We start from the raw sequence: 12,619 nt of genomic DNA, 5'->3' as shown, positions 1-12,619 counted from the left end.
CGTTGGGGGTTGAGGCAGGCGCCTGGTGGAGCATGTATACGGGTTTGTGCATTGGGGCATTCTTGATTTTTTATTACCTTTTTTTTAAAACTTCTTTTACTGTTTCTTTTCTTATTTTGTTTTTTTGGGTGTTGCCAAACCCAATTTTGATAGCCAACTTTCTTATTGTACAAGACGTTTTCTTCAGCTGAAGCTGGTCTTCTCTCCCTTCCCAATTGTTTTACTCGTACAAGATATACAGATTCAACCCGTCACACATATGGTACACTCTTACACCCGTTCACTAACCCAGATAGCCCCCCTACACCCCGCTCTGATGACTCCGGTCAGGAGCCAGTGCGGCTCCGCCTTTTGCGCGTCATGCTCGACCGCGTGGTCCAAATGCTCCAGCTCCTCGTCCCGTATCCTCCTCAGCGTGCTGATCAACTCGGTGAATTCCTCGCCGACATCATACCCCTCCGCCTCCCACTCGCTGACCATCTTGAGGAGCTCCCGAATCTGCGCATTGTAATGGCCCCCGATTTCAGTCTCGACGGCTTCGGTGCAGGCCATGGCGGCTTCTTTGCCCATGACGGCGGTGGACCAGCCTAGTCCGGTCGCGAGGACGGACCAGAGGGGGTAGAGGGCTGTTGGGCGGACGCGGTGTTTGGCGATGAGGGAGTTGAAGACGCGGAGGTGGTCGGCTTCTTGGTCGTACATGTGATTCATCAGGGGGCGGAGGTGGGGCTCGCGGGCGAGGATGGGGGGCGTCTGGGCTGTGTAGATGAGGGTGGCGGCTAGCTCGCCGGCTTGGTTGACGCGGAGGAATGAGGAGAGCATTTCCCGCTGAGATTCTGTCAGGGGTTTGAGGTTTTTGGGTGGTAGGGGTGGTGATGATGGTGATGGTAATGGTGGGGAGGGTGTGGTTGAGACATGGCGGGGGGATTGGGAGGTGAGTAAGGGGGTTTTGGCTGAGGTGAGTTGGCGGGCTGTTCGGAGGAGGCGTCTGGGAGAGGCCATGGTGAAGTGTGGTGTTTGTTGCTTGTGAACCTCGACGACTGGGCCAAGGGGAAGCTTCGATGAAAGTGGTGGACTGATGATGCTTTGGGACCCACTGTTGCCAAGCCTTTCCCGGCTGCGGCTCGAGCAATCCCTGCCAGTTGCCTGCCAAGCCGACGGGCCAATTGACAACTGCTGTGACTTTTGAGGGAGACTTGGGAACATCACTCGACAGATTAAAAGTAAACCTCGAATAATTCCTGTCGCAGAAGAGCCAACTTTGCGCTCCCCGATTGTTTGCGCATTCATTGCTGTTACTGTCACATCCTTCGGCCGTCACAAACACCACCGAGAACCATCTGGCGACTGATAACGTTCGCGTAAACTGACACTCGTTCCCGAACCGCGTCTTCCCATCGCGTCATCGAGTCCGACCGCCAAACGATCGATAGATATATCCTCGAGAGAAAGGAATTACAATGTCTGACGCCGAGTCTCTTGATGATGAGCTCCTTGCGCTTGCCGGAGGAGATGAGTACTCTGACTCCGAAGACGATGAGCCAAGAAACAAAAGCCGTGGCGACAGGTCGCGCACGACATCACCAGCCCCTGCATCTTCCAAGAAGACTGATGCGACTACCAGAGGTGTAGCTGTGAAGAGGACGCCTGCAAAGAAGACGAGAAGACGTAGTAGGAGCGATGACGAGTCGGAGGATGAAGGAGAGGCGTGAGTTGTCCCCTAGTGTGTTGTTGTGTATGGATAGCGACCTGCGACTCCAAGGGGCTTCCAAGTGGTCGCCCACGTTCGAGGGGGTTGGAAAGTCGCTTGAGCGACTCTTGCGACTCTTGCGACCTCCAAGTTCAGGTCGCAACACTGCCAGCTTACCTTCCCCTCCCCCTCCCCCTCCCTCACCTGTTTTACCATCTACCGCTCTGCTACTTTCCCACTTTAAATTTATTTTGCAGAACCTCCCCAGGCTTCTGTTGCTCACACTTCCACTCTTCGGCTTTACTTTCACACCACAAATCTCACCATCACCTATGCATCGTCCACAATGGCGCTCACCAGACGAATACTAACCAGAATGGCCCCGCGCAGCTCGCCTCCCGCCTCTCCAGGCTCACAAGGCTCAGCTTCCATGGACGATTCCGACTCCGACTCCGACGCGGCCCCGACCCAAGCTCGCGGTGGAGATGACGATGCCATCCAGTACCCCGTTGAGGGTCTGTTCAAGAGTCAAGAGGAGAAGGCCCGCATCATGGGCATGCGTGAGATCGAGAGAGAACAGATTCTTGCTGAACGACGAGAGGAGAATGAGCGAATTCGACAGAATAGGATGCTGCGACAGCTCAAGGTCAACCAGGAGAAGGACAGCAAGAAGCGCAAGGCGAGCGCCGTCGACCTCGAAGATGAGCTGCGGAAGCCATCCCGTGCCCGCACCAAGGCTGGCGAGATTAGCGAGAAGATGGATACGTTGCGTCGTGCTCGCGAGGAACGCACCAGCCGCAGAGAGCAGAGAGAGCGGGACATGGATCGCCGCAAGCAACGCTCTCCTTCCTACAGAGACCGAAGCCGCAGCCACGACGACCGTGATAGCGATGCGGGCGACTGGCGCAGAAGCTCTCGACAAAAGTCTAGAACGCCCGAGAAGGAGATCCTGCCTGCTGATCTTCGCGATGTTGAGCGTGTCCGTGTTGGCCGCAGCCGCTTCGCCGAGGTTTGCTTTTACCCTGGCTTCGAGCGGGCCATCACAGGGTGCTTTGTGCGCATTAATATTGGTCCTGATCAGACTACTCGCCAAGATGTCTACCGTATGGCTATCATTAAGGGTATGTCACCTCGCCCACGTAGGGTATTCTGACAGTCTGACTGACCATACTCAGGGTTCAACACCGGTAGACCTTATGCGATGCCTGACAGCTCTGGGCATCAGATGGTCGTCGATTTGTATGTTAAGGTTGCCCATGGAGATGCTGTAAGAGAGTGGCCATTCATCAGCTGCTCAGACCGAAACTTCACCGAGGTATGTATTTTCCTGATTATGTTTGCGGTTCGAGAGTGTTAACCGTCAATTAAGAGCGAGTGGAATCGCTACAAGCAAGTTTGCCTGCAGGCGGGCATCTCCGTACCCACTAAGACCCAGCTGGTCAACAAGATTAGCGACATTAACGGCCTCGTCCGTCACAAGTGGACTGAGCAGGAGATTGCCGAGAAGCTCAAGCGTCAAAACAGCCTCATGCAGAAGTTCAGCAGCACTGAGCGTGACAACCTCACCCGCCAGCTCGAGGCCGCCCGTGCTCGCGGTGATGAAGACGCTGTTGACAGCCTCCAGAAGAAGCTCGAGGACCTCAGCACGCCGAAGCTAGCATTTAGAACGTCGCTCACTTCTGCTGACAAGAAGAGGCCCGAGGGCAAGGGTTTGACCCAGCAGGAGAAGCTTGCTCTTTTGAACGCCGAGAACCGTCGCCGCAATGCCGAGGAGGTGCGCAAGGCCCAGATCAAGGAGAGGTCCCGTACCATCATCCCTAAGAACGTCGCCGCGGCGGATAAGGCTAGTCAGGAGGGCGATTCTCAAAAGGAGAGCGGCAACAACACACCTGCTGCCAATGGTAACAGCAACGGGGGCCTCTTGCCTCACATTGCCAAGTTGCAGGAGCAGCAGCGGGCTACGGCCAAGAACGGGTTGCCGCTGGTGCATGCGCCGTTGATGGATGATGATATCATTGGGGCGCTGGATCTCGGTATCGATATTGAGATTGACTAAGGGGGTTTCACTTGGGGAGTTGTAGGATAGCTGATGTGGGATGGAAGAGTGGAGTACTTGCGTTGTGTTTCTCCTTCTCAGGGTTGCTCGAATTTCTGAGCGGCTATGCATTGCTGTTTTGGCGATTAGAGAATGATCAAGGAGTAGCATATGGAGCAATGAGTGTGCAAATTTGAGGCAACGGGCCTAAAGCAAAGGAGTGCTAAGAAGAAAAGGGGGGAGTAAGATAGGCCTTGGGCATGTAGCGGGACAAATCATGCAAATGTATAGATAATACTGTGTCTGTCCATGTGAGGTAGATATATGAATCAGTTCAATGCTACAACTGGGGAGCCACATCAAAAGGTATATATCCCTAGTACTTTGATGAACAGGCGTGTCAGTTCACATCCTGCATCTCAGGTAAGTTGTGTTTCCACTTTGCCTCTTGTGTGTGCTATGAGTGTACCGTATCATTAATGTTGAGATGCAAGAACTGAGCTTTCTTTCTTCCAACCCATTCTCGTCAATGATGCAAATCTGAGATTCGAATTTGTCACCCAGTTGAGCCACTTGACCTCTCGAAGCACCTTGGTAGAGCGGTTTTTGCTCACCTGGCCTGAAGGCACAATCTAATACCATGGCGACTTGCAAGCATATATATCCCGTGCTCCCTGTCCTTTTGTGCCTTTGGAAACTGAATGTGTCTCCTCATGGACGAACGCTCAACTATGAAGACAACATTCGGGAAACATCCTGTCAAGCACACCAAACATTCCCGTTCTTCATTGACCTTTACGGCGGGCATATTAACCTCTCTACTACAACATAATTCATCTCGTGGCCCGTTTTGTCACCCGAGCAACATGTATTCAAGAGCAAGAAGCTGTTCTCGCTAGTGCCTACAGAATGTTTGGTAAAGTTTCATTCTTTGTCAACCCACGAGGACACTCCTGCCAACTTCCGCCACCAAACAGCGGAGAGTGGTGCACGCCACGTAACAAGCGCGAGCTGGAAGAGCTAAAAGAGAGAGTGCGACGGGCCTGGGGACCACCTGATATGAGATAGAGAGATGACCACGAGGGCGTCAGGACCACCGAGTCAGGAGATGCAGAATTAGGGGGGTATATTGCTCGGAGATGCTAGAAAGATGGAGGAACTTTGGTGGCGGGAGGAGGAGGGATATAAACGGTGGAAAGAGAAGGATGGTCAACTACGGGAGGAAGAAAGGCTTGGGCATGAAGCGCAATTGTCACGATTTGAAGGAGAGGACCGAAAACAACAAGAGGCAAGATCTCGGAGGCGGGAAAGGGAGAAACGGGAACGACAAGACAGAGAGAGGGAACTTCGGGAGGATGAAGCGCGAGAGCTATGACGAGAGAAAGAGCGAGAAGAAGAAGTTCGGCGAGAGCAGCAGGCAGAAAAAAGGGGTGCTACGAAACGAGGCGTTCAATTTGGTCGGGTTATTACTAGCCCGAGCAGACCGGCATCATCACGAAGCCATGTTGACAATCACCATCGATGAAGGTCCAAGCACCGTGTCCTGGAAGAACAGCGTTGGCAACAAGAAGAGGAATACGAGGAGGAAGCGATCCACGACTACCAAACTCCAAACCCCAACCTGCCTATCCAGCAAAGCCAGCCCCCCAGCCAGAAAAGCCACAATCCCCGACAATTTCCTCGCAGCAGAGGAAGCCAAAAGGAAAGCCCACATCCAAAGAATGGAACAACGCGCAGAATTGTAGGAGGCAGAGGATACCTCCGTAAGCTGCGCAGGACTTCCCCCCCTTACTCCCTCATACCCCTTCCTCGCCATATGTTCCTGGGGTTGCCACATCCGACTTTTCGGAACGCCCTGTTTTAATACCACGACATCTTGACCCCCTGGCTCGCTATAACGACCTATCGTTCTCAGAGTCGGGAGCTAAGATCGGCTACAACACAGCGCCGCTGATGGCTCCTGTTCCGGTGCAAGCTGCGAGACGTACGGGTCTTGGGGGAAGGATGGCGGAGTGGCAGGTGTCGCCTGGGGTGTCTGTGGTTGGTTCGTTGACGGGGTGTTAGATAATGTTGAGGGCATACAGTTTGCTGTTTGAAGAGGTAATGTTGTCAGTGTTGGCATTAATGGATGAGAGGGTGGGCAGGAGAGCAAAACCAACATGCACGCCTGAACCAACCGGCGAGGCCACCACCTGGAGAACCCGGAATGCCACAGCAGAGAAGATCAAGAAGCAAATGACGGGTTGACCAAGACGGCCAACGGCACGAAGAGTTTGGAACACCACAGCGCACAAGATCAAGAAGCAAAAAACTGGCCGAGGTGATCCATGGCAGACAAGACCTACGACGAGAAAGAGCGAGAAGTCGACCGCAGCAAGACCCTAGACGTCAACCGTGGCAAGATCCACCGTCACGTTGGGACAGGTCAAGAAGTGAACGGCGAGACCCATCACGAAGACGGGAACCTCACGAATCAGACGGGAAAATCAGGCACGAGAAGCCCCTCAAGATAGCCGAGAGAGGACACAAAGTCGACGACGTAATACATCACGAGGTAGCCGAGAAGCATCAATGGGCAGAAGAAGAAGGTCAAAAAGTCGACGGCGGAGAGAAGCAGAAGAAAGAGCCGCATCGGTTCCAAAAAATCAGTTGCACGAGAAGCAGGTCGCGTTCAAGAAGGCGCATCTTAGGGACCGAATTCGAAATACACCACTCCCACTAAGTGAGCGGGCTTTGAGAGAGAAAGTGCGTCAACGGCAGCAGAGAACAGAAATGCCATCGACATCGAAGTGGGTGTACGACCAACAACAGCAACAGCAGCGGGGACAACAAAAGCAAGAGCAACAAGACCAGGAGCAACGGCAAGAAGAGCAGGAGCAAACGAAGAGAGAAACAGCAAGAACGAGAGCAACGGCGACAGCAACGGCAACAACAACAACACCACCCACAGGACGACCAACAGCCAGAGCAGACATACCGTAAACAGGAATACGCAACCCCGGAGCCAGAACCTGAACCTCCTTTCACAAGGGCAGAAAGAGATGCACTGGCCCGAGCAGCCAACGAGAGAGAATGGACTGAACATGCCAAAGAAGAGGAACTGAAAAAGAAGGACCGGGACCGTAGGGTCGAAAATCACATGCACAAAGGGCAGGAACAGTTTTTTCATACAAGACTGAAAAGACACATCATCCCCGACTCGGAGCAGCATGAAGTACCTTCTCCCCGCCAGACTCTGTTTACTTACCATCGCCCTCGCGTCCCAATAGATATGCCCTCCAACACAACACCTTATTGCTCTCAGGAGTATTCCCCTGCGATGCCACTCCCCAATCTCCATCATCGGATTTCACAGACTGCTCCATCCTCGAACAAACTACAACCAACATCCCCACGCTCAGTACAGGCCATCCCCATCCATTGTGTCTCCGGTGCCCGTGGTAGACCGGGGTCTTGATCGTGTTCGCGAGCAGCTAGAGCGGTGGGGGATGTCACCTAACCCATCTATGGTGGATGGTGGTTCGAGGGTATCTGGACTTTGACGGTCATCGGCATGTTCACCAGACCACCACTCCGCTCAAACCACAGAGGTTGCTCCTCATCATCCAATTAGCTAGATTGATACTTGCGCTCGGTTGATGGCAATATGTTATGCGGAAAAGCAGTTCGGGGGCGAGTTTGGAAGTGTGTTGAGGCAGTCTGGCACTGCCTACTTATTTTGTTTATGTAGTTTTGAATGGAGCAAGAGTAAACATTTGGTGATGGCACTGGTGACAATGAGTTGTTAGAAGCTATCTATACTTGGCCGGCAGTTCTATGCTATGAAACATTACCTTCACGAAATGCTCGTAAAGCTTGCCGATATAACATAGCAACCAGTAGATTATCTCTCACTGAACTACATCAACACACATTTGCAAACTTCACTAACTTGGGCAGAAACAACACGCACGACACACAGAACAACACAGCAAAAATGAAGAGAAACCATTTGTCTTTCTCAGTCAACCCAGTCTTGACCACAAGGTTAGCTAACCATTTTGTTTTATCCCGCTCTTCCCAACCTCGTCATCTTCCCTCCCAGCTTTTCTTCGGTCTTTTTTTCGCCAGGCAGAGGAAAAGTCTTTCGAAAGCCAAACTCGCCAGTATAAAACAACAACTTGCCACCCCGATCCGCTCCCCTCCGTGTCCGATGAAGAAGAAAGATACAAAGATGAACACCGGATATCGTACTTCTTGGCCCGCCGTTAACCCCCTAAACCAAAAATAAACACAGCCGCCACAGTTGCCATAAAAAAACAATAAAGCATCCCCATGCGCCCGCTCATACATAAAATAGAATCAGAACCGTCTTCCCATCGTCGATACTAAAAAAAACTATAAGTGCTGAAGAACCCTCATTTATTGTATTCGTTTTTGAGGAGGAGGGGTAAAGGTTGGCGTAAGAAAAAATCCAAGAGAGCATGGTGAAGGTTGCGCCGTGGCAACCATTCCCGGGCTCCAAAACAAAAATTCATTAAAGTGTCGTATAAGGTGGAAGTCGAGCGGTAAAGAAGCGTTAGCCGCGGTGGTCAGATCCATCCAGCGGTTGGTGACCCATTATAATTCTACATTTTTTGCTTCCGCATCCCCTTGGTGTTGGCTTTAGGAACAGGACCTGGACTGACAAAGGTCACATGCCTGTTCTCATCTTTTTTCAGTTTGTCTGTGTTGTTTATTTTGCGGCAGTGTTGGATGGGCCGCGGAGCACTGTCACGGACATCCACGTCCTCCTCAAGGTTGATCTCGGCGACATCAGAGACCGACTCGATCTCCATGGCATCGCTACTGTCGGAAGCAGCATCGTCCGAGTCGTCATATTCTCCATCGTCACTAACCAAAGAAGGCGCATTGTTGCTGGCCATGGTGTTGGGGCTCAGTTCCACATCCATTTCATCATCATAGCTCGGGGTCTCTGGCGAGTCGGCATCAAGTTCGGCACCAGCACCAGCGGCGGCAGCCAAAGCCTGACTCTTGCTACTGGCGGGGCGGGGAACAACTGGTGGCTGGGAGGGAGACACAGCAGAGCGTGCCGGCATCCGCATAACAGCAGGCGTCCGCGCAACTGAGCCGGAAACCTTGTTTGGTGTTGCAGCACGATCCGATCCAGAACACAAATCCATATCAGAGTCCTCGCCAGGAGAGAGCATATCCCAATCCATCTTGACCTTGGCCTCGTTCAACTCATCCTTCAGGTTACCACTCAACTTCTTCTTCTGCATCAGCTGGGACAGATAAGGTGCATCGGAAGAAGCAACGAAACCAGCAGAGGACGACCCGGCGGCATTAGACCCTGACGGCTTGCGAGCACGGGGTATGCACTTAACATTGGGCAGCTTCCCGGCATGGTAAAGCTCCAGCGAAGCGTTGATGCGAGCAAGGATGTTTTTGTAAGCCTGCTGGTCAGAAATAGACTCCTTACGGGCCAGGGGATGGATCAATCCAGAGGGAACGGAGGGCGTGGGCGCACAGCCCTTGTTCTCATCGGCAACGATGATTCCGCTGTCATCAACCTCGATAGGGTGACCACAATGAACAGCGGCTTCCTCGTGGCTCTTGAAATCCCGTCTGTGAGCAATACGGCAGTGGTTGATGAAGCCTTGGGTGCTTGAAAAGTCCCATCTGTGGCAGTCGATGCACACCAACTTGACCGTAAGGCCATCAGAACGCTTGACAGTGCACGGGGATTGCTTGTCTTTGACCGGAGGGTATCCACTGGATAGGGCATTGAGCCTCTGGCCTGCGTTTCCACGGGCAGGGCGTTGCTTGCCAAAGCTGCCCGCATCCGACATGCTGTTCCTCGTCGCCCTACCTTCCGCCGTGATATTTCTGGCCCGGCCAGTCTCTGTAAGGCCGGGGGCCTCGGGCTGAATGCCATCAAACATGGGATCGGGGATAAGCCACTTAGCATAATGACGGGCATAAGGGCCGTCGACAACACCAAAAGGCGGCGCCCATTTGGGTACGGGTTGACCGACTTTTGGTTGAAGCACGGGGCCCTTTCCGCTGCTAATCTCCAGCATCTGGCTGGGAGTCGGACATTGGACAGGATAGGGAATCAGGTGACACCGGCGGAGTTGCTCGAGCGCAATCTGGCACTTGGCCAACTCCTGGTCGATGAGTCGAAGCTCGTCGTGCTTGAGGAGGATCTCGAGCCCGAACTGGTACTGGATCGCATCCTTGGCACGCTCGAGGTCGGAACTCTTGCTGGACCCGCGCAGCATGTTCTTGTCCTCGTTATCGGCACATGCCGAGGTGGGCGACGGCAGACCACCGGGATGCTCTTCCGTCTTGATGCGCTTGGCTGTTGGGCAGGCGGTGGTATTGACAAAGCTCGGTCGGCGCCTTTTGGGTGAGATGGGTGTGAGAGGTTCCTCAGAGGATGCGCCGGGAGCATTCACAGCGGAACCGGGACACGTTGATAGCAGGTGACCATCTTCTACTGTCTTGTTGCTTCCCCTTGGGTCGTTGGACCAAAAGCGAAACATGGGCGATTCCTGGACAAGAGCCTGCATGTGTCAAAAAGACAGTGACGGGGGAGAAAGAGAAGGCGGCACCAGCACGTCTTGACTCTTCTTTATCGATGGCGTGTCGCAAGGCAGGCAGCAGCGGCCGAGACAGAAGTGGTTGAAGCGTGGGCCGGAGACGGTGATTGGTCGTCGGAGCAAGGCTGACGTAACCTCCGAGGTCGCTTGCAGGGTGGTCCGTGGGTTGACTTGGGGTGTGCAGTGGGCGAGGCCTGAGAAGCGGCCGGGAAACAGGGTCAGACCAGAGGCAAAATGCTGGCGCCACCCTCGCTCTGGAGCTTGCGCAAGTGTCGCGATTGCCTTGCGATGGCTGGAATGAAAGTGCTCGTCAACAGCGAGGTGCAATGCGCGCGAAAGCTAGTTAAAGCGTCGCGGACAGTCTGTCGGGAGCAGAAAGGAGAGACTTTGTTCAAAAAAAGATGCAGCGAAATGAGTGCGCGAATAAAAAACGCAACAAGGTTTGGGTCGCGATGCGTTTTTCGAGGAGGTTTTTGCGTGGTTCAGCTGGGAAGCTTGAGGTTGTTGCGAGATGATGGAGAGAGTTGGGGGGTGATGGGCGCTGTCACGCGGGTTGTAAGGGGAGACGCTGCACCCAAGGGGGAAATTGTTTGAGAAGTTGGATCAGAGAGGCAAAAGTGGATGCAAGGGGACAGGGGTCTAGTCACAAACGCACGCCCGGACCACCACCCCCTTCCTCAGTTTGTGTCATGTGATTGGCTGGCACCACACGGCGCCATGGGGGCAGAGCGGGGCGCCTTGTCTTGCATGAGCTGTGTGCAGCTTCACAGCCGGGGAAGGAAGCAGCGCGAAGGCTCCAGGAAGACGCAACAGAGCGGCGCTGGTGCCGAACAGAGACCACGCCAAGCCCTAGATCTTGAAGACGCAGACATGGCAGCGAGAAACGTCACAACGGTCGGCGATAACAAAAACACGGTGTAGACAGGCGACTAGGAGACGACAGCACACTCTGACGTGGTCCCTCGCATCTCTTTCACCGCTACAAGCCTTCCCCATCTGACAGATGCCTTTCTCCACGAAAACTGGAGCGTTGGGAGCAGCCGGCGCAAAGCTAAGCTGGTCTGGAGCCTTGAAGCTTGCCCATCGAGCTGCACAGTGCGTGAGACGGGGGGCAGGAGAGGGAGGGCAGTGCGCCACGCAAACGACTAACAAGGTGGTGTGCGAGCTCTCGCACGCATCTCGGGGGCCAGTTGTTATCGGATCCATGAATAGCGAGCCATCCCTTGATGTGATAGGTCCCATTCAGGAGGCAGAGAGATCCGTACTGTAATTACGGTTGGCTGGGCATGTGTATTACCCAGATTGCCATGTTCCGTCATTTGCGATGGCATTGCGACTCTGTTTTTATGAATGCATTTCTCCCACCTCGTGTTTGCTGATACCAACTCCAAAGTTGCACCGTAAAACACCACCAGCACACTCCGTATCGCAAAGTTTGAAAATGTCATCAGTGGACACATCGCATGACGCCTCAAGAGGAGTTGTCCGGGCCGAAACCTGAGTTGTTTCGACCCTCATCGTGCATTAAGGTTGGCTGATGTGGGTAGCTGCATATGTTATGCCAGAGCTGCAAACCCGTTATGTGCATATGTTTTGGGGAGTGTGCTTATCAACGCTAGGAACACAGGTGTGGGCCCGCTGACACTGGAGCTTGGGCCCCAACCAGCAACATGTCACTCGCAAGGCTGGCTGGGTTTGAGGGAGACTGGATGGAGCAAACTGTTAGGACCCAATCTCGACACTCGAAATTATGCAGCCTTTCACAACAGGTGCAGAGCATTAACACATATGAGAGGAGTCGAGCTGGCAGCTGATAGCCTCGCCCTTCTGTCTTGCGACAACAAATGACCGACCAAAAATAAGAAATGCGGCAGCTCTTCGGGTCTTCAAGAATACCCCGATTGAATACTTCTGGTTGCTCCTTCCTGCATTAGAATATCGATACGGATATCTTTTGTTTGTGTTGCTGTTGTTGTCTGATGATAAGGTCGTGTATACCTGAGACCTTGCACTCGCTGAGAATAAGATGACCATCGAGACATAACTGAAGGCTCCTAAATAAATTCACAATAGGTCAAGATGGCTCTTCTTCTGAACAAATTCAGAAGATCGCATTGATAGTTGTGCGCGTTGACTTCTGCTCCTGCCTCTTCTTTGATGGCAAGTCTTATCAATCTTATCGATAATGACCTGTCAACCCCACAGTGTTTTACGCGTCAAATAATGACCGAGCGGCGTGTGGCATTGGATTTTCTGAGCAACGGCCAGCCTCAGCTGCAGGCTTCTATCAACTACACAACAATCCAATTCTTT

At 53.2% G+C, this 12,619-nt stretch overlaps 3 protein-coding genes across 3 annotated transcripts; 1 reads left to right on the top strand and 2 right to left on the bottom strand.

The window, feature by feature from the left end:
• Positions 1-270: 270 nt before the first annotated feature.
• On the bottom strand, positions 271-999 carry COQ7 (ubiquinone biosynthesis monooxygenase Coq7; the record flags this gene model as incomplete). The annotated part of the gene is made up of 1 exon (XM_062911911.1): positions 271-999. One exon carries the CDS (start codon positions 997-999, stop codon positions 271-273), a length of 729 nt encoding a protein of 242 aa, XP_062765547.1.
• Positions 1,000-1,457: 458 nt separating this feature from the next.
• Positions 1,458-4,117, top strand: RTF1 (RNA polymerase-associated protein rtf1; the record flags this gene model as incomplete). Its single annotated transcript, XM_062911910.1, has 4 exons — positions 1,458-1,705; positions 2,078-2,808; positions 2,863-3,002; positions 3,057-4,117. 4 exons carry the CDS (start codon positions 1,458-1,460, stop codon positions 3,741-3,743), a joined length of 1,806 nt encoding a protein of 601 aa, XP_062765546.1. The 3' UTR covers positions 3,744-4,117.
• A 4,212-nt stretch (positions 4,118-8,329) lies between these two features.
• On the bottom strand, positions 8,330-10,276 carry QC763_402830 (uncharacterized protein; the record flags this gene model as incomplete). The annotated part of the gene is made up of 1 exon (XM_062911909.1): positions 8,330-10,276. The coding sequence occupies one exon, from the start codon at positions 10,274-10,276 to the stop codon at positions 8,330-8,332; it is 1,947 nt and encodes a 648-aa protein (XP_062765545.1).
• Positions 10,277-12,619: the final 2,343 nt, after the last annotated feature.

The sequence above is a fragment of the Podospora pseudopauciseta genome, chromosome 4 (genome assembly GCF_035222475.1).
Source record: "Podospora pseudopauciseta strain CBS 411.78 chromosome 4, whole genome shotgun sequence".
Lineage (NCBI taxonomy): Eukaryota > Fungi > Ascomycota > Sordariomycetes > Sordariales > Podosporaceae > Podospora > Podospora pseudopauciseta.
Note: the sequence above shows the minus strand (reverse complement) of the source record. Positions and strands in the feature narration are given on the sequence as shown.